Source organism: Brassica napus, chromosome A3 (assembly GCF_020379485.1).
Source record: "Brassica napus cultivar Da-Ae chromosome A3, Da-Ae, whole genome shotgun sequence".
Taxonomy (NCBI): domain Eukaryota; kingdom Viridiplantae; phylum Streptophyta; class Magnoliopsida; order Brassicales; family Brassicaceae; genus Brassica; species Brassica napus.
In genome coordinates, this window is record NC_063436.1 from 576,173 (window position 1) to 601,882 (window position 25,710).

The 25,710-nt window shown below is 34.1% G+C and overlaps 5 protein-coding genes across 5 annotated transcripts; 3 read left to right on the plus strand and 2 right to left on the minus strand.

The window, feature by feature from the left end:
* Positions 1-1,605: 1,605 nt before the first annotated feature.
* LOC111214532 (probable calcium-binding protein CML32) lies at positions 1,606-2,301 on the plus strand. Its single transcript, XM_022717467.2, has one exon. The coding sequence runs from the start codon at positions 1,692-1,694 to the stop codon at positions 2,124-2,126; it is 435 nt and encodes a 144-aa protein (XP_022573188.2). The 5' UTR covers positions 1,606-1,691; the 3' UTR covers positions 2,127-2,301.
* Positions 2,302-3,182: 881 nt separating this feature from the next.
* LOC106428494 (uncharacterized protein At3g28850-like) lies at positions 3,183-4,987 on the minus strand. Its single transcript, XM_013869263.3, has one exon. The coding sequence runs from the start codon at positions 4,447-4,449 to the stop codon at positions 3,346-3,348; it is 1,104 nt and encodes a 367-aa protein (XP_013724717.2). The 5' UTR covers positions 4,450-4,987; the 3' UTR covers positions 3,183-3,345.
* Positions 4,988-11,186: 6,199 nt separating this feature from the next.
* On the minus strand, positions 11,187-13,758 carry LOC106428483. The gene is made up of 11 exons (XM_013869255.3): positions 13,329-13,758; positions 13,129-13,201; positions 12,986-13,004; positions 12,653-12,772; positions 12,431-12,500; positions 12,270-12,313; positions 12,138-12,179; positions 11,935-11,994; positions 11,786-11,853; positions 11,585-11,642; positions 11,187-11,490 (listed from the first exon to the last, which is right to left on the minus strand). Exons 1-11 carry the CDS (start codon positions 13,696-13,698, stop codon positions 11,401-11,403), a joined length of 1,014 nt encoding a protein of 337 aa, XP_013724709.2. The 5' UTR covers positions 13,699-13,758; the 3' UTR covers positions 11,187-11,400.
* Positions 13,759-15,848: 2,090 nt separating this feature from the next.
* LOC111214533 lies at positions 15,849-18,843 on the plus strand. The gene has a single exon (XM_048768220.1). It carries the CDS (start codon positions 17,904-17,906, stop codon positions 18,438-18,440), a length of 537 nt encoding a protein of 178 aa, XP_048624177.1. The 5' UTR covers positions 15,849-17,903; the 3' UTR covers positions 18,441-18,843.
* A 141-nt stretch (positions 18,844-18,984) lies between these two features.
* Positions 18,985-22,577, plus strand: LOC106428475 (triacylglycerol lipase SDP1). The gene is made up of 3 exons (XM_048768213.1): positions 18,985-19,205; positions 19,379-20,827; positions 21,556-22,577. The coding sequence occupies exons 2-3, from the start codon at positions 19,385-19,387 to the stop codon at positions 22,390-22,392; spliced, it is 2,280 nt and encodes a 759-aa protein (XP_048624170.1). The 5' UTR covers positions 18,985-19,205; positions 19,379-19,384; the 3' UTR covers positions 22,393-22,577.
* The last annotated feature ends 3,133 nt before the right edge of the window (positions 22,578-25,710 follow it).

Genomic DNA, 25,710 nt, shown 5'->3' on the forward strand with positions numbered 1-25,710 from the left:
CTGTTTGATGGCACGCATTTTGCAGGCTCGGTATTTCCCTGAAGGAGATATACTAAAGGCTACAGTTAAAAGGAAATCCTCATATGCATGGAAATCTATCATGTATGGCAAGGAGTTGATTGTGAAAGGAATGAGACATCTTATTGGTGATGGCTCTTTTACAAATATGTGGACGGATCAGTGGTTACCGGTACATCCCCCACGTCCACCACGACCAATCACTGAAGTGGATGAGGCAGAGAAAGTCAGTATGTACCTCCATAGTAATAATACTGGTTGGGACTTGGACAAACTGAGACTAGTAGTTGAACCGGAAGATTTTGAGGTTATTGTCTCTCTGAAAATCAGCCCGGTTGCGCAACAAGATCTTGTTGGATGGCACTATACTCAAGATGGTATTTATACTGTTAAATCAGGTTATTGGGTGGCAATGCACTTACCTGAAAACACAGTGATTCAACCTACAAATGGGAATCAGCTACTGAAACAAAAAATGTGGAGAACAAAGATACCATCGAAAATACAACATTTTCTTTGGAAGTTATTATCTCGTAGTCTAGCTACTGGTAATAATCTCAGGAGGAGACACATTACAAGGGATGTGATATGTAAGAGATGTTTTCAAACAGAGGAAACAGAATCTCATCTTTTCTTTGATTGTGATTATGCTAAGCAAATCTGGCGAGCCTCTGGAATTGCAAATACAACGATTGATAATTCTAATGCAACACTGGAGGAGAGAATACAGGCTTGTCTATTTGTTAGTTCTTCAGTGCGGCTACAACATTACAATGACCTACCAATATGGATCTTATGGAGACTATGGAAAAGTCGGAATAGGTTAATTTTTCAACACAAACATACAGCATGGAACTTTATTCTTGGATATGCGAGGAATGATGCAAATGAATGGAGAAATATAGGAGCACATGCTATGGCAGACAGATCAAGATCATACCAGCGAAGAGAGGTAGAGGCTCTTAAAAGATGGGCTTTACCGCCCTCAGGATATATGAAATGTAATGTTGATGGTTCTTATATAAGTTCGGAACGAGAAAGCACTGCTGGCTGGGTAATAAGAGATGATTTTGGAACTTATAATGGAGCAGTACAAGCGGTGGGAGCAAAGGTTGGAAATGCTTTGGATGCAGAATTACAAGCTATATTAATGGCGCTTCAACACTGTTGGATGAAAGGTTATAGGAAAATAATCCTGGAGAGTGATTGTTTAAAAGCCATTCAGTTTTTGAGAGATAAGAATTTGTATTTCTCAGGCTACAACTGGATTAGAGACATCACATGGTGGTCCCGAAAATTTGAAGATGTTCGATTTAGTTGGATATCAAGAGAAGCAAACAAGGTGGCTGATAAGCTTGCAAAGACAAGCTCACAAACAATTTCTTTTATTTTTCATAATTATGTTCCTGTAACAATAACAAATCTTCTACATGAAGATTATGTAAACGTACATTTATGATTAATAAAGTATGATGTTATAAAAAAAAAAAAAGGAAAATACGAAAACCATTAAGGATTAGGATTCTTTTTTTTTTGGGTGCAAAAAGGATTGGGATTCTTTAAAAAGGAAATCTCCATACAGATTTTTCGCTATAAATATAGATATCATCGCACAACTTATTTCATAAACTTCTTTACATCATCATTCATATAGTTTTCATTAGAAAACAACAATGTCTTACGTTAAGGTTTTTGAAAGCATCGACAAAAACAAAGATGGTAAAATTTCATGGGACGAGTTCTCTCAATGGATCCGTGCTTTCTCTCCTATGATGACGTCTGAAGAAATCGATGAGATGTTCACAGAGCTTGATGCTGATGGTGACCGTCAAATAGATATTGTAGAATTTGCCAAGTGCTATGTGGTTGGCGAAAAAGAAGAAGAAGAAGAAGCTGTTCTGAAAGAAGCTTTTGATCTGTATGATCTCAATCGTGATGGGAAGATTTCACCGGGTGAGCTTCATGTTGTGTTGAAGCGTCTTGGAAGGAATAAGTCAATGGAGGAATGTGCTAGCATGGTTGGTGCCGTTGATGCAGACCAAGATGGTCATGTTAGCTTTGAAGAATTCAAGACAATGATGAATTCTGACAACAAAACGTTACTATGATTTTAACCTAGGTTTAATATAGTTATGCTTTTCTTTATCTGTTTATTAATTTGATTTTTTAAGCAACGACATCGTCGTGCATATGAATGATTTTGTTTAGATTTGAGTCGATCTCTTTTTCATCTAAAAAGAGTTCACATACTTATATATATACCAAACTAAACCTTCATCTTAACTTTGAAGTTTAAAGCTATAATGAGACGATGCTTTTTTTTCTAACACAGAATGAGAGGATGCTATAAAATTTCTAATTCATATTGGAAATAAAAAGAACAAGTTCTGGTTATTACAAACAGACCAACGTATAGAAACTCTGTAGAGAAAAAAAAAACATCTGAGAACAAACACATAACAAAAGCACGAAGTCATATCTCAATACTTAGCCATGTGGCCTGTGAATGCATGGATTGTTTCCCTTGTGGCCTGTGAATGCATCCATGCAGATTGGGATGAGTCCTGGATGAGCCGCCCATGTCCCATCATGTCCTGCTCTTACTTCTCTTAGCTTGTCTTTCCTCACTAGCTCTAACGCCATCTCATTCGCTTTCGGATCATCTCTTATCGGAATCTGAGCAGCCTGAGCATTATATAAACAAGCAAACTCAACATATATCAACTGGTGCATTCAAGCATTAATGTATTGACTTCTTATCTTGCACTTAATTCATATTGTAACATCGAGTTTTTTTTTTTCTGTTCTTTTGCCAATCCTACCAACAATCATGTCATGACTATAAATAAAAGACTCTATGTAAGATAAACATATTTTGCATATTTCCAAATTAATTCTTTCAAAAAGTGAAGAAAATATTTTCAGTTAAACTTAATGTAAGCAAAGCAAAGAAGAATCATAACTAAACTGTATCTCTTAATTTTCTTTTGTTCGTTTTATTCATTAATATAATTCGTTTGTATTATTTAATTTGTAATTCAAGCTTTGTACTGCAAAAGTGCAAATTAAACCAAGGAGCAATACAAAAAAAAAACAATCGAATATGTATGTGGTCTGTCAAATACTAACTAGTCCATTGAAGTGATATTTAAAAGGCTCTAAACAGAATGAATTGAATATTTGATTAAAAAAAACGTTTACAAACACTTAAAACAGATCTCATTACTACTAGTTCACACCCCAAGAACCCTAAACCCAACTTTGAAAACTCTGTAATCAAATCATTACAAACCAAAACCAAGTCAAACCGAAAAATAAAAAGCTCTTCTAAGAGCAAATTGGACAGAGAACCAAACCATTCTCATTACACACCAAACACTTAACAGTATTCTTCTTCTTCTCCACATCCCTAACCTTGCAGCTTCCATTACAAACATCACACATCACAAACCTCATCCCACCGCACCCACAGCAGCAGCCACCTCCCATCCTCTGCTTAGGCATACACTCAAGCAAAATTCCCAATCTACCCTCCTCCTCCAACCTCATCACTTCCTCAACGCTTCCTACCATCCTCCCCTTCACGAACACCGCCGGTATCTTCACCTGCCTCGTTCCCAAAATGCCCCTGATCTCCTCCTTGAAAACAGAGTGCATCGACACGTCTCTCTCCGAGAATCTAACCTCGTGCGAATCCAGCACCGATCTCACCTTATTGCAATCCTCGAACGTCTTCCTTATCCCTCGTAACGTCGTTGTGTAGACCACCACCGAGTCTTCTCCTCCCGGTGGACATTTCTCCGGGAAACTCTCGAGGATTCTCTCTGATCCTCTGTTTTTTTCCTCTGTTTTTATCACCATCTTGATCTGCTCCTTCTCCTGAGAGAGCTCTCTCTCGTAAGAAGCCACGAGCTCCGGATCGAACATTGGACTGAAACTCTTCCTCCTCTGCCTAGTAACCGCTAAAGGCTCTTCTGATTTGAGAGGGAAACTCAAACGCATCACGCCTCTCTTCGGAACCTGGTTCGGACTCTGTTTCTCTCCTCTGTTTTCTTTTCCTCTGAATCTCTTACTACTACCGTTCCTCTTCGGAGACTCCAGGCTCGATTTCGCCGGAGTCTTCCACGATTTCCCGAACACTCCACGAGATTTGGGGCTGATCTTTGTCGAATCTTCGAGATCTTTCATAAGCTCCCATGTGTTGATTATCTCTGGATGATCATCTCTCTGTGTAGTAGATAGTCTTGGTTTGATTGTTTCGGATTCGTAAGTGAGTTCCTGTAACTTAGGAGAAGTCGTTTCTGCTCGTTGGTCGAGATCGAGATGACCGTAAGTAGTTGAAGTAAGAGAGACAATGTGATCGCCGCCGTTGTTGACTCGAATCTCTCTTACCAGTTTCTTCTTTACTAGCTTCGAAGAAACACAACCCATCTCTCTCTTGATTTTTTACTGAGGGAAGAAACAGAGATTGAAGTAGAGGAAGGCAGTTTATTATTTCTGAATTTATTTACTTTCAAACGGTCATATTTTTTCGAACGGACATTGTGGAAGTGTTTTAAGTGGATCGATAAGACTTTTGTCGGAAGACCCTGATATTTATGTTTTGTTTTTTTTTGTAACACAACCCTGATCTTATGTTTTATTTAGTTTTTTACCGTATAACCTTTTCAAGTTACTAGCTAGCCCTCATTAAACTCCTATCTTATTTCATTTTGCCTCCTAAAAATATTTTTGTCTTCGAATTTTACCTGTAAAGTTTTTTATATATTTTCTCTTTGCCTAGATTTCTGCAATTGCAGACTGCAACGGTCTATTATTGTACGTTAAGCGACCGTTAACGCTTTCCAATTGTTTGTAGCAATGTGCATATGAATTTAATATATTGAAATTATAATAGTTGACCACCCTTTGGTTTATCAATACTTTGGTTGGGAACTTGGGACTACAGCCACATTTTTTTTTTTTTTTTGACAGCAATCTAGACATACCCACTCACTCACCATAGATTGCGCTTTAAATTAAAAAAGACTGAAATGATATCATGAGAATATATATATAATCAATTGCATATCTAATTCATAATGCCGCCATACAGAAAGGACCCGTGCTTAGCCTTTTTCTCATGTATATTACTCTATTGAGAGCAAGAGAAACACTCTATTGAGGGCAAGAATACTAAAAAAATAAAACATATAAAACTATTTTAGCTCCATTTATATATAAAGATGATTGATTTAACGTGCGATATCTATACTATTATTTGCGAAGTAAATTTTCACAATGGAACTCTCACGTTGAAAGTTATAGTGGTTAATATCGTTTATACCCTTACTGAATAAAATGTATAAATAAATTAAAAAATAAAAACGAAATTTAATTGATTTTGATTAGATAATTGATTAATATTAAGAATAGTAAGAATTATCCAAAATCTGAAAATATAATTTTTAAAAAAGATAACTTCTGTATATATTGTATTGTTATCTGAAAAAGTCTTTAAGTAAAAAGTTAAAAACATAAATTCTATAACTAAATATTAATTAAATAAAATTATTAATTATATAATTAAAAATAGAATATTGAATTATCTAAAATCTAAAAATATAATTTATATATATATATATTGTATTGTTATCTGAAAAAGTATTTTAGTAAAACGTTTAAAACATAAATTATATAATTAAATATCAATCAAACAATTTTTTTTAATTATATAATTAAAAACTATTATTTGCAAAGTAAATTTTCGCAATTGAGCTCTCACGTTGAAGGTTAGAGTGGTTAATATCGTTTAACTTTTAATGAATAAAATGTATAAATAAATTAAAAATTAAAAACGAAATTTTAATTGATTTTGATTAGATAATTGATTAATATTAAAAATAGTAAGAATTATCCAAAATTTGAAAATATAATTTAAAAAAGGGATAACTTTTGTATATCTATATTATTAAAACTGAAGTACATTTGAGAGTTGTTTGGGTATATGAATAGTAGGATTAATAAAAACTGTTTTGTTTGGATGCATAGATATAGTTAATACTTTAGATTTTAATTTAAAAATTCGACATGCTTTTTAAAAACGTGAACAAAACAAAATAAGGCATATATTTAATACTTTAGATTTTAACTTAAAATAGGATTAATAAAAACGGCTAGATTTTAACAGAACGTAATTTCCAAGTTAAAAATAAGGCATATATTTCAAAAAAAAAATATACACAAAATCTAAACTTAACAAAAACATAATTCCAACACATTAACTCCACATATATCGATCTTACAAACTAACATATCTAAACGAGAATCCTAATTACTTGATTCCCTCATTTCACACCTTCTTTATCCAATTTTCAAATAATAAATTATCAAAACCACTTTTAAGTATAACAACCGAATATTCTCTTTTTGTGCTAACAAATTTAGTTACTTAGGCAACTAATATATATCTTGCTTGATTGACTCCACAAAAATCGTGCTATCAAATTTAAAAAAAAATTCTTTAGATTACGTATAACCCACTATATATATAAACCTTCCCCTCATATTCTTCATACTCACCGTAGCAAAGAAAAAAAAAACTAAAATGTCTAACAAGTAAAGTAGTTTGGTTTTGTCGAACAAGCAGAGTTTAGTTTTTCTTAACCAAGTCAAACCCTTCAAAGACACTTGGCGAGTACATGTGAAGTGTCTTCACTCATGTAAGATAAACAACAACTCTGGTGAATCTCTCGAATGCGTTCTCGTGGATGAACAAGTAAGTTTGATTTTATATATATATATCGTCTCTTATATGTAATACTCTATCGATTTTGTTGTTTATACTAGCAAAAAATATCAATATCAGCTTTTATATTGTGTTTAGGGTGAGAAACTTCATGCTTCTGCCAAAAGAAATCAGATGTATCGTCTACAGCGCAACCTTCCTATTGGTGAATGGCGGTTTATTGAGAACTTTACAGTTACGAGTGCTGGAGGTCAATATCGAATAACTACCTCTCCAAATTACATTTATTATTTTATCTTTGTTTTTCTATTATTATTATTTATTTATGTGAAAAAAATTATTTTAAAAACCTTATTCCTACATATTTTAAAAGTATTTATCATATATTAAGAACAAACAGTTTCTGATGTAATATATATTGCCTTTTCAACATTTTTTTCATTAATTATAAATAAGGTTCCCCTATAATTGTATTAAGATAGATTATAATAATATAGATTTTAAATACTGTATAATAATTTGACAGATCTTACACATCGAGATACGAAATATATAATACACATGATTTTTTAACCATATTGAATTGATATATTTGGCTTCGTGTAATTTTCCATAAACAAATGAATATACATAAAATAGAATATGTATTTTTCATAAAGCTGTAAATTTGTTAAAATCTAAATAAAAGATTGTTTGTTCTCAACATTTCAAGATTACACAATACAGTGACGAAATACAAAGTTTAAACAGTAAACTTTAATAATACAAATTCGTTCAACTAAATTAAGATCTGCAAATGTTTATATATATATCATAAAAATATAGACCCGCCCAGTCGGGCGGGTTAAGATCTAGTATTGTATTGTTATCTGAAAAAGTCTTTAAGTTAAAAAATTAAAAACATAAAACTATAAAACTAAATATTAATTAAATAAAATTATTAATTATATAATTAAAAACCGCGTTAAAAAGTTTAACATTTAAAAAAAAACACATACTCTTTTAAAAATAGTGAAAACCACGTTAAAAAGTTTAACATTTTAAAAAAAAATATGAATCAATAATATTAATATAAAATTTTATCCGAAAAACTCAGCAATAAATGCATAAACAAAAAAACAAACAAACTCTAAACCCTATAAACCTAAGCATTATTTTAAACCAAATCCTAAGCCCAACCTAAACCAAACGCTAAACCTTTCTTACTACCTAAACCTTAAATCCTACCTAACCCTAAACCCTACCTAAACCAGACCTTAACCCTATCTAAACCTAAACCCTACATAAACCTAACCCTAATCCCTAACCCTTCCTACTATCTAAACCCTAAACCTTTCTAACCGTAAACCTACCTAACCCTAAACGTAAACCCTACCTAACCCTAAACCCTATTTAACCTTAAACTCTACCAAACCCTAAACCCTACCTAACCCTAACCCTACATAACCCTAAACCCTACTAACCTTTCCTAAGCTAAACCCTACCTAACCTAAAACGTTTCTAACCCTAAACCCTTTATAGCCCTAAACCCTACCTAATCCTAAACCTTACTAACCTTAAACCCTTTCAAACCCTAAACCCTATCTAACCCTAAACCCTACCTAATCCTAAACCCTTACTAGCCCTAAACCCTACCTAACCCTATAAACCCTACTAACCTTAAACCCTTTCAAACCCTAAACCCTATCTAACCCTTAACCCTACCTAATCATAAACCCTACCTAATTTTAAACCTTACCTAACCCTAAACCTTCCTACCCTAAACCCTTTCTAACCCTAAACCCTACCTAACCCTAAACCCCTTCTAACCCTAAACCTGACCTAACCCTAAACCCTGCCTAACCCTAAACCCTGCCTAACCCTAAACCCTACCTAACCCTAAACCTGACCTAACCCTAAACCCTACCTAACCCTAAACCCTGCCTAACCCTAAACCCTACCTAACCCTAAACCCTGCCTAACCCTAAACCCCACCTAACCCTAAACCCTTTCTAACCCTAAACCCTACCTAACCCTAAACTCCTTTTATCCCTAAACCTAACCTAACCCTAAACCCTGCCTAATCCTAAACCCTACCTAACCCTAAACCCTACTAACCCTAAACCCTAAACCCTAAACCCCGCTAACCCTAAACCCTATCTAATTCTAAACCCTATCTAACCCTAACCTTACAGAACCCTAAACCCTACTAACCATAAACCCTTTTTAACCCTAAACCCTATCTAATCCTAAACCCTACCTAGTTTTAAACCCTACCAAACCCTAAACCCTACTTTACCCTAAACCCTACCTACCCTAAATCCTTTCTAACCCTAAACCCTACCTAACCCTAAACCCCTTCTAACCCTAAACCCTGTCGAACCCTAAACCCTACCTAAACCTAAACCCTTTCTAACCCTAAACCCTACCTAACCCTAAACCCCTTTTAACTCTAAACCTGACCTAACCCTAAACCCTGCCTAACCCTAAACCCTTTCTAAACCTAAACCCTGCCTAACCCTAAACACATTCTAGCCCTAAATCTTACTAACCCTAAACCCCACTAACCCTAAACCCTTTGTAACCCTAAACCCTGCAAACCCTAAACCCTATCTAATTCTAAACCCTACCTAACCCTAACCCTACAGAACCCTAAACCCTACTAACCCTAAAACCTACCTAACCTAAACCCTACCTAACCAAAACCCTACCTAACCTTAAAACCTTTCTAACCCTAAACCCTTTCTAGCCCTAAACCCTACATAATCCTAACGCCTACCTAATTCTAAACTCTACCTAACCATAAACCCTACCTACCCTAAACCCTTTTTAACCCTAAACCCTACCTAACCCTAAACCCCTTCTAACCTTAAACCTGACCTAACCCTAAACCCTGCCTAACCCTAAACCCTTTCTAAACCCTACCTAATTCTAAATCCTACCTAACCCTAACCATACATAACCCTAAACCCTAATAACCCTAAACCCTACCTCCTAAACCCTACCTAACCCTAAAACCTTTCTAACCCTAAACCCTACTAACCTTAAACCCTACCCTAAACCCTACCTCCTAAACCCTACCTAACCCTAAACCCTTTTTGCCCTAAACCCTACCTACACTAAACCCTACCTAACCATAAACCCTACCTACACTAAACATTACCTAACCCTAAACCCTACCTAGCCCTAAACCCTAATAACCTTAAACCCTACCTAACCCAAAATCCTACTTAATTCTAAACCCTACCTAACCCTAAACCCTAACCCTAAACCCTTTTAACCCTAAACCCTACCTAACCCTTTCTAATCCTAAACCCTTCCTAACCCTAAACCCTGCTCAACCCTAAAAACCCTACCAAACCCTAAACCCTTTCTAACCATAAACCCTACCTAATCTTAAACTCTGATAATCCCGATAACCCTAAACCCTGCCTAAACCTAACCCTAAAACCCTACCTAAACCTAATCCTATAACCCTACCTAAACCTAACCATAAATCCCATCTAACCTAAAACTCTACCAACCCTAAACACTAAAAAATAATCTCAAAACTTAATGCTAAAAAAACCTAAACTCTACGGCTATATAATTTGTTGTTGTGATATTCAAATAACAAATTACATAGTGGATTTTAAATCTTCATCCATTATTTTAATTATCAAATATTTTGAAAGTTGTATTATCATAATGTTAAATTTTATTAAAATAGAATGAAAAACTATTATCATAAATAAATAAAGAATTTTGATGAAATCAATAACAATTAATTACTAATATTTCAAAAACCTATAAACTATTATAGCAGTAGAATCTCAAAAAAAAAAATTAAAGTTCTCAAACATTTATTTGCCAATAACCATCCTTAAATCTTTGCTCATTCAAAAAAATAATATTTTTTACATAAATTGAAAACAAGTTTTGTTTTTTGACCAGAGACCCAAGTTTAAATTATACCACTAAAATATTTTAATATTTAATTGTTCAGAAATATATATATTTATATATTCGAGAGTAGACAATGCATAGATGATACTAAATTGATCGCAAGAATTCTTTTTGGAAAACACAATATAACTAGTATAGTATAAAAAGAACTTTTCAAAAATTTATGAAAATGTTTGATAAAACACTTGGTTGATAAAAAGTAGTAAACATAACAAGTAATTAACTAACATTATCCGTCCACAACAAGCAACTAAAGTGCAAAAGCCGACAATACAACCACTAACAACTAAACAAACAATTACAGGGAAAACATTTTGAAACTTCAGATTCGAATTTATGGATGATTAAATAACTAATTTTGTCAAAATCTATATACAAAAGGACACATGAAAAGAAACAAAAATAGCCACGCAAACTAAAGTTTAAACAAACGGACCACAGATGTGTTAGTGGGTGTAATCATATACTCGGACTTGATGCCACTCTCTCTATTTCCTTTCACATGAGTTCTTAAAAATTTATGTTAACTGATTGAAAATTGTATTAAAGAATATCAACCCTTGGATAATCATGTCACAGTGTATTTGGTTTATGTATAGGTACATTTCTTGATCATTAAACCCTACACTTACATATAACTGAGTTGAGTTGATTAACCGAAAGTACCTGAACTAAACAGCATAAGTTTGCTTACCCATTCACACATTCACTTTAAGTGAAGAAGATCCACTTTAAGCAGCGTAAGTTTGCTTCAGATACTCTATGATTTCTGCACTCTCAAACATATTTACTCCAGTGTTTGGATCTTCCAGGTAAGGCACCTGATTTGTATATAAAAAAACAAACACATTTCAGAAGTCTCTCTATGTATATACATTGTATACGCTTATATATGCATGTTTTTCTCTAACCCACCTGAAAGTGACCAGCTTTCGTAAGCAATTCCTGCCGTTTGGGGCTGCCACGAGCACAACTGATGACGATAAACAAAAGACAGCTAATATCAACAAAAGACTATTGTTCCTTTGGTTTTGATTCTTTGAAACAAATAAAGAACAACAGCAGATAGTGGCTATTCAAAGACTTTTTATGTTCTTGTTGTTGTTGTTACCATACCTGCGTTGAATGTGTGGTAACTCCAGTTCTACGAGGACTTCGCGTACAAGCTTGCAAAACGGAGAACCCTGCAGAGCAATTCAAACAGAGATTGCAAGTTTAATAAGATTTTGGTTTTTGAAGATCGATGTAAAATGATAAGATCAAACCTCGTATGCCCAGAAAACGATTGGCTTAGGTGGTAGTTTTGCTGGTGTGTACAAGTTACCCTGCATGGTAAAAAAACTCAAAACCATTGCTTTACTTATATTCAAGCATTCAAATTTATAAGAAACACTTGATCTTTATAAATTTCGTTGGCATTGTCTTTTGAGAATATATGCCAAATAATGTAAATAGAGATTCTTGTTACCTTTCCTAGACGACCAAGCATTGCAAAGGCAGCTGTTATAGCCTACAACATGGACGTAGTTGATACTAATATGACTCTTGAATTTTTGAAGCAATAGGAAAGATAATCGGCAACATGTGCAAAGAAACTAACCGTTAATGGACCAAGTGACAGGCTTAAAGGAACTGTCCCATCTCCTGAACAAGTTTAACCAAACATTAGAGAGAAAAAAAAACAGTAGTACTACTTGAATAGTAATGATAATGAAAAGATGATGATATTTTCAAAAAAGCCATTGAGAAGCAGAAACCAACCATATTTCTCGGATAGATATTTGATGATTCCATCTGATTCATACATGGACACTCCAGTATTTGGATCAACCTACCATTAAAAGAGAAAATTGTATAATTAACACTGAACATCAATAAACTCATTTCGTAGTGACTAAAGTGGTGTCAATCTACTTTCATTGATGGCTTTGGTGGGAAGAATGGAAAAGAAATGAAAAAATCATTAGGATGGAGAAGGCAAACCATGTAGGGAAACTGTTGTTTGCCACCCATCTGAGTAACCATGGGGCGGAAATTAGGACTCCCTCTTGGGCAAGGATAGTAGAGAATATCAAGATCCAACACTGTAACCATTTCCCTGACCTGAAACTCCTCAACATTAGTAGACTTACCCTAAGTTATTGCAATACATCAAGAATATAATGATTCAGTAACTTGTTTTCATGGTACCAAGCAAAGGTTTTAAATAAAACGAAATCTTCAGAATCTTAGGCTAATTGCAAAAAGGTCTTAAGACAATAACATTGATTAAGTAGAAGTAGAAGAAGAAGAAGAAGAAGAGAGTGTTAATGTTACCTTCCGGCAAAAGGGACAGCTTCATTCACATACCGGAAACAGATGAAAAAATGAAATATTCATTCAATAATCAAGAGATAGTAGAAACCAAAACAGTCTAAATGAATAAACTAAACACAACACATACATACATACATACATACCCTTCAAACTCATATATCTCAATGGGTTTCGCAGGACGAAGCCCGAGCCTTGAGGTTTCCTTCACCGTGATCCCTACACATACCATCAATCAACCATTACAATAACCATCACAAGCCCACCTGAATAAAAAGTCCACAGCTTTAACTAGCAGAAGAGAAACATAGACTGAAAGAAAGGTTAGAACTTTGATCACGATTACCCCCAATTCGCAACGCATACTGATCAGCTGGGATCGCATTTTTGGACACGAAAGAAGCAGAGTACCCAGAAACGAAAACGCCGGTGCCGAGTCGGAGAAGCACTCCGATAGCTGCACCCAATACATCCAAGAGCTTCCCCGGTTTAACGGCGAAGCGTTTCGGCTCGGGAGGTTTGAATCCTGGAGGAGCAGTGAATGCAGAATCAGCGCTGGATTTGGTGGACACTGAGACAGAGTCGGAAGGTTTAGCGGAGGAGGCTTTGACCATGACTAGGGTTCTTCGGATTGATCTGCTGCTTCGAGGAGAAGAAACCGGAAGGAGAATCGAAGGTTGAGGGAGGAGGACACTGTTCGCAAGCATCCCCGCCATCGATTCGATTCGATTCTCTCTCTTCTCGTTGATGAACTTGAGGGAGGGGATGTGAAAATGTCATTACTGCGAGTTCTGATCTTAACAATTAATGGGCCTATCTTTGGGCCTTAAGCCTACTGACATCGTCTCTAAGGGAAAAGAGGTTTTTGGACGGTGTTTGACAATGTTTAGATATTTTCATATTTATTAATATCTAGTTAATATAAAATTTGAAATCATTAATATATTTAAGTATATAATTATGATTTAGATGTTTTCAGTATCTAAAATATTTCAGTTTGGATCGGATTCAGATCTGGTTATTTGAATATTAAAATTGTAGATACATCTAAGTCTTTATCAGTTTTAGTTTGTGTTTAGCATTACTTTTAAATCATGTTCGGTTCGGTTTTTCGGATCCAAATATTTTACCTATACTTATTTTTTTCATTAATATAAAGCAAAATAAAATAAATATAGAACAAATATTCTGAAGTTATTTTACATACATAATTATTGGACCATACTTTAAGAATATCAATCAAAATGGTTGGGCATCGTGTCAATATTGTTGAGCAGTAAATTTTACGTAATATATAACTAATAATGTGTACTTTCTTATTAAAAATATTCTTGGTAAATATAATAAAAATATGATACAATCGAGTGAAAAAATCTGTTTTTAATCGATTTCGCGAATTTTCTTTTTTTCTTTAAAGCTTTTTTTATTTCTTATTTTTTTAGCAATCTAATTATGTTTCTAATTCTTGGTATAATATGAAAATTCTGTAAATAAAATTAATATTTGGCTAAATTAGAGATCTGATTTTATGTGTGGTATTTTTCACCTCAGTTTTCTTAATTCATAACTAATCAAAATTATTTGTTGTATTTGTGTACATAAACCTCAATCATGACCAAGTTCGGAAAGGTATGAAACTTTCAATTTCTAAAAACTTTTTCATTCCAACATTTTAATTAATGTGAATCTTAATGATTTTGTAATTTCTTTCTTTCAACAATGATTTTATTCAACACATATATAACTTCAATTCACTAATACAAATGTTAAAATGCATGAACTAATAATGAACGGATTAAGAAAATTAGTATCTGAACACATTATATTGTACGATTATTTGAGAAGCATTCTCCTTACGACACGTTAGTTTTTTTTTTGAAAACAAATCTTCATGATTTCACTTCATAGTAGCAAACTTGTGAATATATATATATATATATATATATATATATATATATATATTTTTTTTTTTTTTTTAAAAAGGGTCTTTTTAGAAGTCTATCTCTTTTAATGTACAGGAGATTATGTATCTATTAGGTATAGTCTTATTTTGGAAGAAAATTATAGAAAATCCAACTTTTCTGAAGTATGTGAAGTAAAAAAAAGTCATATTTTAATTTGGTCAAAGATATAAATTGAAGTTATTTCCATTACAAAAGTGACCAAAATCGTATATAAATACGTTTCTAATCACCCTCACAATGAAAAAAACTTAGAAATGGAGAAAATTACAATCATTTTCGTTGTTCTTCTCCTAATCTCTTCATGTAAGTATTCCACAACTTTGTCATTTCTTTTCAGGCGTTAGATAATTAAATATATATGTGAAAATTTGTACATGTTTATTTAATCTAGATTTGCCTTTTAGTTGCAATATTATATTAATCGAACAACTACCAGAGAAAAATGATGAAATTTGTAACTATTTTAGATGCACTTTTTATACTACATCAAAAAGTGAATTATGAAAATTAAGCAAGAAATTAAGGGAAGAACATTGAAAATGATTATTACTAGTTACATTTTGTTTTTCTTCTTCACCTCCCTCTCCTTTAACTTAATAGAGGTACACAATCATCTGGTTTGGTTTGACTTAAATTTAATTCTTGGTACAAAGGCATGATAATGAGGAGTGAAGGTCAATCTCGATGTAACAAAGTTGAGGACTGTGATCCTCGTGGTTGCAAGGGCAGCGGAGTATATTCACGTGTAATATGTCAAAACCATATGTGTACTTGTGACCATGGTTCTCTTATTGGCGGTAATTGTAAAGGAGATGGTGACTGTATTCCTGATGGGTGTCCACCAAAGAATCAAGTAAAATGCAAGACTGGCCGCTGCACTTGTGTCCCAAAGTTGATTTAGTGGTCTACAATGACTGGAATAATTCTAGATGTATGTCTTTAATTATCTATAAATAATTGTAGTACTCCAACTAATAAAAAAAGAGATCTAAAAATAAGATAAAATTATAAGAATCAATTTGTTTTTTTAATGATACATGCACGTATTGGTATAATCGTATAATCAACTATGTGTGTGAAGGTACGAAATAGTTTTGGTTGCAATAGCCAAATTGTTATAATTTTTGAAAACGAAACAACTTTACTACATAAACTAATTTTTAGGCTTACTTTTGTCTTGGTTTTAAACATAAGTTATCATTAAAATAACTTAATTTTATTATAGATTTTTATGTAATAACATCTCTTGGTAAATAATGACAACATTTTTTCATCTTCGGGGACCGGAATGATTATCCCTGCCCGATGGAGTTAGGGTAGGGGGCTGGACGATAATAACTCTTCTGCATCCCCTGAGAACCGCCATTCCCGAGGAACGCCTCCCCACATTGAGAACTCTTCCAAGGGCGGTTCCTTCCGAGAAGGGTTGATTAGTCTGTTAGTTTCTTTGATCTTACAAGGGCACCGGTTTATGACGTACGCATACAGCCATACTCCGTCGTCTTGCACTTGGCAGAAGCACACATTTAGGCTTTCTACTCCCACACATGTCATGTACGAAACTCCCAGTCCCAATAAATGTTGTACATATCTTCATTAAAATATGGACTTCTAACTATTAATGGGCCTATATTTGGGTTTAAGCCTTCTGAGATACTCTAACGAAAAAGAGGTCTTTGGACGGCGCCTACCACGTACCAACAACAGAGGACTACTCACGTGACGTAAGTAGATTTGGTGGAGGGTAGCACGTGAGCCGACCAAAAGCATGGGAACGCAAGACTGAGACATCTAAATTCCTTTTGCCTTCGTCACTTGGGATCACGAAAGGGCTCTTTGTACTTTTCCAAAGAGAATGAAAAAAGAATCTCTGATTCTTTAGTGACATGTTTATGTTCAGAGCTTTTGGTTAAAGTTTTCCAAAAATAATTCTAGCCATTGAGATACCGTAAACAATATTTTTCTGCCACCACTATAACACAGGAAACGTACTCGATGCCTTAAGCAAAATTCAATGGCATGCTTATTTTGTCAAGTTTATAACGTTAAGCTATGGTTAATTGTCACACTAATTATAAGCGTTTGATGTCTATACTTTGAATGCGAATTTGTTGTTTTCATGTAACATAACATTTTACCATTCTATATTCCAAAATAATTTCTTAATTAGATAAGTTCAAAAAGAGAGCTGGTTTGGAATGTGATCTTTAAGTAGAACTAACTCCCTATGACTCATATAATTTATTAGATGAATTTTTTTTATTGTGGACAACGTATAGTTTTTTGGTTTCTAATTCCTTATATACAACAAATTTGTATATCCGTCATTATGGGAAAGCCCTACAATATGCTAGAACATACATTATATCATGTCAATACCGCATTATTTTACTGTGTGCGTTTATTGCTAATCGATCGTTGACCTTGAACATTACTAGTAATACATAAGATGAAAGTGAATCCATTTTGGCACAAACATTTGATAGTTCTTACCTCTACTCATTTCTACCGACCCACACCCACCAATTACGTATATACCATTTAAATGGTTTGCGTTGACCACAAATTCACTTCTCATCCTCTAGTTTTACCTCTACTCATTTCTACCGTATTTCTGAGAGACAAATACCTTATAAATATACAAACACAAATCTTGTATCCGTGGACCACCAACCCAAATATGTTTTCGTAAAGAAGGAAAAAAATCACATATATAGAGGATACATAGAACAATGAACAAAATGCACCACCCCGACCACACCACACCACCCCACCCACAATAAAAGTAATAAAAAGGAGAAGATGGAAGAATCAAACCGGGGTCTACCTGATATGGCACTAACCGCCAACGGGGGCACTAAAAAAAAACTCAAAAACTCTTATAAATATACAAACACAAATCTCCAAGCAAACAAAAACACAGAAGAAAAAAAAAAGTGCAAAGAAAGAAGAAGAAGATGGGAAACTGTTTAGTAATGGAGAAGAAATTGATAAAGATAGTGAGAAATGATGGGAAGGTACTTGAATATAGAAAACCCATTTGTGTTCATCACATCCTTGCTCAGTTCTCTGGCCATTCTGTCTTCGACAACAATACTAGTTGTCATCTTCAGCCTGATGCTAAGCTTCTCTCTGGTCGTCTCTACTACCTCCTACCAACAACAATAAACAAGAAAAAGACCAAGAAAGTGAGGTTTGCTGATCCTGAGGTGAAACCAGAAGAAAGATTACCAAGTGAAGAAGATGAACAACATCATGGTGATACTGATGAAAGCAAGAGCAACAGAGATGACAACAAAAGCATGAGTATTGTGAGAATGAAGATCGTTGTGCGTAAGCAAGAGTTGGAGAAGCTGCTTCACGGAGGGTCGGTCCATGAGATGATGTACCAGACTCTTGAGAAACAAGTTTTGCATACTGATGATGATGATAATCTTGAATGTAATGGAGGGTGGAGACCTGTGTTAGATAGCATACCTGAACCTGAATACTAAGAAGAATATAACAGATAGATAATAGATATATATACAAAAAAAGTCTTGAGTTTGTTCAAAGGACAAAAATTTTTGGGTTTTGGTTGTATATAAACTTAAACGCTATGTTATAAACTAGCCCTGGATGATAAAACTTTAATATTTGTTTAGAAGATAAGCGCTGGGTTATTTGCTGTTATCCTATGGTCTTGCATTACACGTTCAATAACTCAACAAATCGTTTGTTCATCCTAATTTTAAAACAGTAATGGAATGTCTATAATTAGAAATGACACGAATATTTCCCAATCAGCGTTTGCTTGCTCCCACATTAGTAATTTGTTGTGAAACGCAGCGTTTAGAGAAGAAAACAAAAAACTCGGCGTCCAAATAAAACAATCTGTCATTTTTTCATAAACTACTAGTTGTTTAACCTATTCAAACGAAACCACTATGCCGTTTCTCGCGTAAATCTTATTTTTCTTGTTGTCTCTCTCTCTCACGTTGATCCAAAAAAGTGCTTAAGAACAGAACAAACAAAAAAAAGAACAGAACAGAACAAAAAAAAAAAAAAAAAAAGCTGTCGTGACTCGTGATCTGCCATATCTCGGCAGTGTCGGAGCTTGCGTCAGCGTCACCATTATCTCCCTCTCTTATCTCGTCGCGATTCCCAATGCAATCTATGATTTAATTATTCTCTCTCTCTTTCCCTCCTCTGTTTCTGATTGCTTCTCTGTTCCCAAGTAAAGTCCTCTGTTTTACGTTTCCTCTTGCTTCTCGATTCAGGTAATTTCGTTATTTTCTGGGTTTACGATCTCGTTTTCATAGATTCATTGATATTAAAAATCTGGGTAAACAAAAATTTTCAGACTTGATTTAAAATTCCAACAATACTCTGTTTCTGTTTAAGACTCTGTTTCTCTCCATCGTCAAGTTTCTGACTTTTGTTACATTTGCAGTTTCTGATGGATCATATAAGCAACGAGGCCAATGTAGATCCCTTCTCAATCGGACCAACATCCATCATAGGCCGAACCATCGCCTTCAGAGTCTTGTTCTGCAAATCAATAACACAGCTCAGACGCGATCTCCTACGCTTCTTCCTGCATTGGTTCCGTACATTTAAGCTGGTTATTACACCCTTCGTGTCGTGGTTCCACCCCCGGAAAAACCCTCAAGGGATCTTAGCCGTCGTCACAGTCATCGCCTTCGCGCTGAAACGTTACACGAACGTGAAGATAAAGTCAGAGATGGCTTACCGAAGAAAGTTCTGGAGGAACATGATGCGAACTGCTCTGACTTACGAGGAATGGTCTCACGCCGCTAAGATGCTGGAGAAGGAGACAACAACGACTTCGAAGATGTTAAACGAGTCTGATCTTTACGACGAAGAGTTGGTTAAGAACAAGCTCAACGAGCTTCTCCACCGTCGCCAAGAAGCGTCCCTTAGAGAGATCATGTTCTGCATGAGAGCCGATCTCGTGAGGAACCTCGGTAACATGTGTAACTCTGAGCTTCACAAAGGCAGACTCCAGGTTCCTAGGCTTATCAAAGAGTATATAGACGAGGTCTCTACTCAGCTGAGAATGGTCTGTAACAACTCTGACTCGTTAGAGGATCTTTCTTTAGATGAGAAGCTTTCTTTTATGCACGAGACGCGCCACGCCTTTGGTAGAACGGCTCTGCTTCTAAGCGGCGGGGCGTCTCTAGGCGCGTTTCATGTAGGAGTGGTCAAGACTCTTGTCGAGCACAAGCTCTTGCCTCGGATCATTGCTGGCTCAAGCGTCGGCTCGATAATCTGCTCGGTCGTGGCGTCAAGATCCTGGCCCGAGCTGCAAGGCTTCTTCGAGAACTCGTTGCAGTCCTTACAGTTCTTTGACCAGCTCGGAGGCGTTTTCACGATCGTGAAACGCGTCATGACGCAAGGGGCGTTACACGATATAAGACAGCTGCAGTGCATGCTTAGGAGCCTCACGTGCAACCTCACGTTCCAAGAGGCTTATGATCTAACGGGGAGGATACTGGGGATAACGGTTTGCTCCCCGAGGAAGCACGAGCCGCCTCGGTGTCTTAACTATTTGACTTCGCCTCACGTGGTTATATGGAGCGCGGTGACTGCTTCTTGCGCCTTTCCTGGTCTCTTTGAGGCTCAGGAGCTAATGGCTAAAGATAGAAGTGGAGAGATTGTGCCGTATCATCCGCCTTTTAATTTGGATCCTGAAGAAGGTACTGAACCGTCTGCACGCAGGTGGAGAGATGGTAGCTTGGAGGTTGATTTGCCGATGATGCAGCTTAAGGAGCTGTTTAATGTTAATCATTTTATTGTCAGTCAAGCTAATCCTCACATTGCTCCGTTACTGCGTATAAAGGATTTAGTTCGAGCTTTTGGTGGAAGATTCGCTGCCAAGGTATGTATATGTCTCATACTTAACTCGGTTTTGTTCGGTCTTTGTTATAACTAGGCATAGGGATATCGTTCTGTTTTCGGTTCTAGAAGTTTAGGAACTGTTCGGATATTTACAAAATTCGGTTTGGTTTCTATTCGATTATTTTGGTTTGGTTCGGATAGAAAAGTTGAGAACCGGTTAATATCCTAAAAAAAATAGCTTTGTTCTTGCGGGTAATCTCGGATAATATAAATTAAAACATAAGATAATTCGGGTTTTTGAGTTTAAATATCGGATAATTCGGAATTTTGGATTAAAAAATATGAGATAATTTATATAAATTTTAATATTTTGGATAAAATAATATTCGTGTAATTTAGTTTATAAATAGTGATTTCAGGATATTTGGTTATTCATAAATTATATTCATAAATTAAATATAATTTATGTATATAATTTGTATTTTAAAAAGTTTGGATATCTATTCGGCTCTGGACTCTCTGTTCCGTTGCAGTTCTTGGATTTTTGGTTATTTTGAAATTAAATATAATTAACATTTTATGTATATAATTTATATTTAAAAAAAAATAAATATCTATATGGTTCTTGGTTCTGTTTCAGTTTTTGGATTTTTGGTTATTTATGAAATTCGGTTCGGTTTTAGTCTTTTCAGTTCAGTACAGTTTGATTCTTCCGGATAAATGTGTCAATGATTAGTTATAACCGTTATGCGTGTCTTGTCTTTGTAGCTTGCGCATCTAGTGGAGATGGAGGTTAAACATAGATGCAACCAGGTTTTAGAGCTAGGCTTCCCACTCGGTGGACTCGCAAAGCTCTTTGCTCAAGAGTGGGAAGGTGATGTAACAGTTGTAATGCCTGCCACTCTTGCTCAGTACTCAAAGATTATACAAAACCCTACTCACGTAGAGCTTCAGAAAGCGGCTAACCAAGGAAGGAGGTGCACTTGGGAGAAGCTTTCAGCCATTAAAGCAAACTGCGGGATTGAGCTCGCGCTTGATGAGTGTGTAGCTGTCCTCAACCATATGCGTAGGCTCAAGAGAAGCGCCGAGAGAGCAGCCTCGTCTCATCACGGTTTGGCTTCAACCACAAGGTTCAATGCTTCTAAAAGAATCCCTTCTTGGAACGTTATTGCAAGAGAGAACTCTACTGGTTCTCTTGATGAACTAGTCGCCGACAGTAATCTCAGGAACTTGAGTGATAGTGAAACGGAGAGCGTGGAGTTGAGTTCTTGGACAAGAACTGGTGGGCCTTTGATGAGAACAGCTTCTGCTAATAAGTTCATTGATTTCGTTCAGAGTCTTGATGTGGACATTGCATTGGCCAGAGGGTTTAGTAGCAGCCCCAGTTCTCCAGCGGCAAACACTTCAAGCATAACAGTTACTGAAGGTGATTTTCTACAGCCTGAGAGAACGAGTAACGGTATTGTGTTGAACGTGGTTAGAAGAGAAGACTTGGGAATGTCTGTCGGGAACCAGAACACTGAGCTGCCGGAGAGTGTGCAGCTTGACATACCTGAGAAGGAGATGGATAATAGCTCTGTATCCGAACATGAAGTGGATGAATGATGAAGAATACCAACATAACGGCTCGGTTACTGTATCTTCAGACGATTCAGGTTTTACAAGAACCGGTGTCTGGTATTTGAATGGAGTGTCACCTATTCATTTATTGTGTTGAAATATATCTGTAGATTTCCGGAAAAAAGAATATTGAATAATCATGTTCAATTTATTTACATAATTTTAGCTTATGAGAAGTGAGTGATATATACTAGCTTGAATAAAATATTCTACAGTACTTAATTAGCGTCTTATGATTAGAACTTTTTGTTTACAGAGAGAAATGATATGTGGGCTGAGTAATAGAATTCTATGTTTGTAATAAAATTATATTTGTTTTGGTAGAAATCTTGTTTCTGCTACCGAAATAAGTTTTTAGTTATCATTTTACATGTTGATTATCTTTTGGTCAAAGATATTAGTCCGTTGAAATGATGTTACTCCGTCAATTAAGTTATCAATTATATTGATTTAATCAATATCCGTATCAAGTTAGCTTATAATGTAGGATATGAACAATTTGATCAATATCCGTTTCAATATATATAACCAAATATATTTATTTGATCAATATCCGCTTCCAACTTTGCATAAGTATCTTAAAATCAGATCAATCTATACTATTAAAAGGGAAGAAGTTTTGAAAAATCTACTTATTCAAGGTTACTGCACCCTTTCATTTAACTAATCTATTATATTATGATGGCCTGTCTTATATTTCGCGTAACAATAGTCACCATAAATTACTCTAACAATATGTCAATATGTTTGTTTACTAGACTCACGTTTTTTGGCACCCGATAATTTTATATCCTTGCTTTTATGGCCTGCCTCATCCTATTTTTTTTTTCCGCCAAGTTATTTTTTATTAATAAAGGGAACTAAGACCAACAACAAGAACCGGGCCAAAGCCCGACCAACTACTAAACTTAAAGCCCATCACGAAAGGGCATACACCGGGTCTGCCTCATCCTATATCCTTGCTTTTTCTTAGTTGACATTATATTTTAGGATTATAATATACCTTATACACATAATATTATATTTAGTTGTAGTACACGACACATATTTAAATCCTCCTTCAATGTTTCATATTTACATCTTAGTTTTAAAAGCTTTTCTTTAACAATGGAGAATTTAGAATGCAGCCATCTATGTTTCATTACATGTCTTCTCCTCCTATATCAAAAATAAAAGGTGTCAATTACTTGAAAAGATTATACCTTATACCATCTCTATACATTATCAAAAGTGACTGACCATAACATTTTGAAAAAAAATCTACTTATAAAAAAATTGTTGGACTCTTTCACTACTACTTAACCTTTATTATACACAACCAATCATTTTTATTTATTACACTATTTAATTAACTATGGAAATATAATGTATATCTTCAAAATACGGGATCCATGCTGTTATGATTCCAGATATGTTCGTATATATTATATTTATTAAGTTGGTAAATACAATTATTACTGGAGTTATATATGTTGTTGCTCTTTTGACCTTACATGTCATGGATCATTTACCCTCTAACACATTATATATACTTTGTTTCATATTAAATATCATAATTAATGTGTTGTCTTATATTAAATAACATTAAACTGGGTAAATAACATAATGTGTTGTCCTATATAATATAGTTATATTGATGTTTTAATTAATAGTATTTTTATACGTGAATCCTATTTAATGTTTTTAGCGTATATAAATAGTGTACAATGTATATTTTCTTCATTTTAAAAAAGATTGTTGTACTCTTTCATTAGACTTAACTATTTTTTTGGTCTTACTTTATATTTCTCTAACTATATAAATACTTTAGATAATTTAAATGAATTCATTTATTATTCTCCCATAATCTTTTTTAACGCTGATTTATTATGATCTTACAATTATGATATGAGAAATATATTCTACCATAATCTATTATATAATTATTCTAACAAAAAAATTTCATAAATATATGACAAATTAATCAAACATGTTTACACATGACGTGATTACTACCACATATAGTTCCACTAATAATATAAATTTTTAATGGTTTAGTTATTTTTAATATAGGTTGTAATGGAGAATCCTCTGATGTATAACAATTTTTTTTATTTACGTGAATTGGAAACTAAAAGTATTAACGTTAACTATTCAACTATGAAACTTTAATTTAATTAATTACATGCAATTAATTATTAAGGTTTGATCTTACATTCTTATATATGAACTAAATGATTAATCTTACCATAAATAAATATCAAATGAGTCTAAACGGGTTGGAGATTTAAATGAAATTAGTAAAAGAAAACTGGTTTAAATAGAACATGTTAATGTACTTAACAAATTCTAACAATGCATATGATACGTTTTATTGAATTTTCACAAATGTAATATATTTTGCTCTTTAAATCGGGTAGTTTAGGTTGTTTGGAAAAAAAATATAGGATAAATAATTTTAGTTAATTATTTAAATAAAAATATTCAAGTCATTAATTTTTTTTTGCATAAGTTTTTTTATAAATAGTATTTTCAGGATATTTGGTTATTTAGAAGTTAAATATAATTAATTTTTGTAGGTATATAATTTATATTTTAAAATTTTAAGTACTCATTTGGTTCTCAGTTCGGTTTCTATTTTTTCGGTTCTAAAAATATAGAATATGCTCGATTATTTATGAAATTCAGCTTAATTTTGGTTTTTTCAGTTTGATACGGTTCAATGCACCCGGTAAATGTATCCAAACCTATACATTATCTTATATATAAATTATATAAAAATAATTTATTTAATTTCAAAAATAAACCCGCGCTTTTTAAGCGCGGGTCAAAATCTAGTACCTTCTTAAGATTTGATCAATATCATTGAAAAACTTTCTTTACAAAGATGACCAAAACCTTATATAAATACGCCACTCCAGAATTAAATAAAAGAGAACTTTGAAGAAGAAAAAGAAGAAATCTAATGGAAAAAATAACAATCATTTTCGTCGTTCTTCTCCTAATTTCTTCGTGTAAGTTTTCTAAAACTTTGTCATTTCTTTACGGGTGTTTTATACTTTAATTATATATATATATATATATATATATATACATATAACATAAATGTCTGTTTCTATAATTTCAGTTGCAATATTCTATTGATCCAAGATAGTATTTCTTCTTAGAAACCATGACATGAGAAAATTGACGAAATTGTGAATATTTTAGATAGTATACTTAACAAAACGTGGTATCTATGAAAATTGAGCAAGAAGCTAATAAGAGAAGAACAAAGAAAATGAGTATTACTGCTGATTACTAGTTACATTTTTCTTTTCTTTT

Coding starts and splice junctions, on each gene's coding strand:
- LOC111214532 (XM_022717467.2), top strand. CDS start 1,692: ATGTCTTACGTTAAGGTTTTTGAAAGCATCGACAAAAACAAAGATGGT.
- LOC106428494 (XM_013869263.3), bottom strand. CDS start 4,449: ATGGGTTGTGTTTCTTCGAAGCTAGTAAAGAAGAAACTGGTAAGAGAG.
- LOC106428483 (XM_013869255.3), bottom strand. CDS start 13,698: ATGGCGGGGATGCTTGCGAACAGTGTCCTCCTCCCTCAACCTTCGATT. Junction 12,314..12,430: donor ATATCTATCCGAGAAATATG/GTTGGTTTCTGC, acceptor AAACTTGTTCAG/GAGATGGGACAGTTCCTTTA. Junction 11,995..12,137: donor TGCTTGGTCGTCTAGGAAAG/GTAACAAGAATC, acceptor TTTACCATGCAG/GGTAACTTGTACACACCAGC.
- LOC111214533 (XM_048768220.1), top strand. CDS start 17,904: ATGGGAAACTGTTTAGTAATGGAGAAGAAATTGATAAAGATAGTGAGA.
- LOC106428475 (XM_048768213.1), top strand. CDS start 19,385: ATGGATCATATAAGCAACGAGGCCAATGTAGATCCCTTCTCAATCGGA. Junction 20,828..21,555: donor GTGGAAGATTCGCTGCCAAG/GTATGTATATGT, acceptor TTGTCTTTGTAG/CTTGCGCATCTAGTGGAGAT.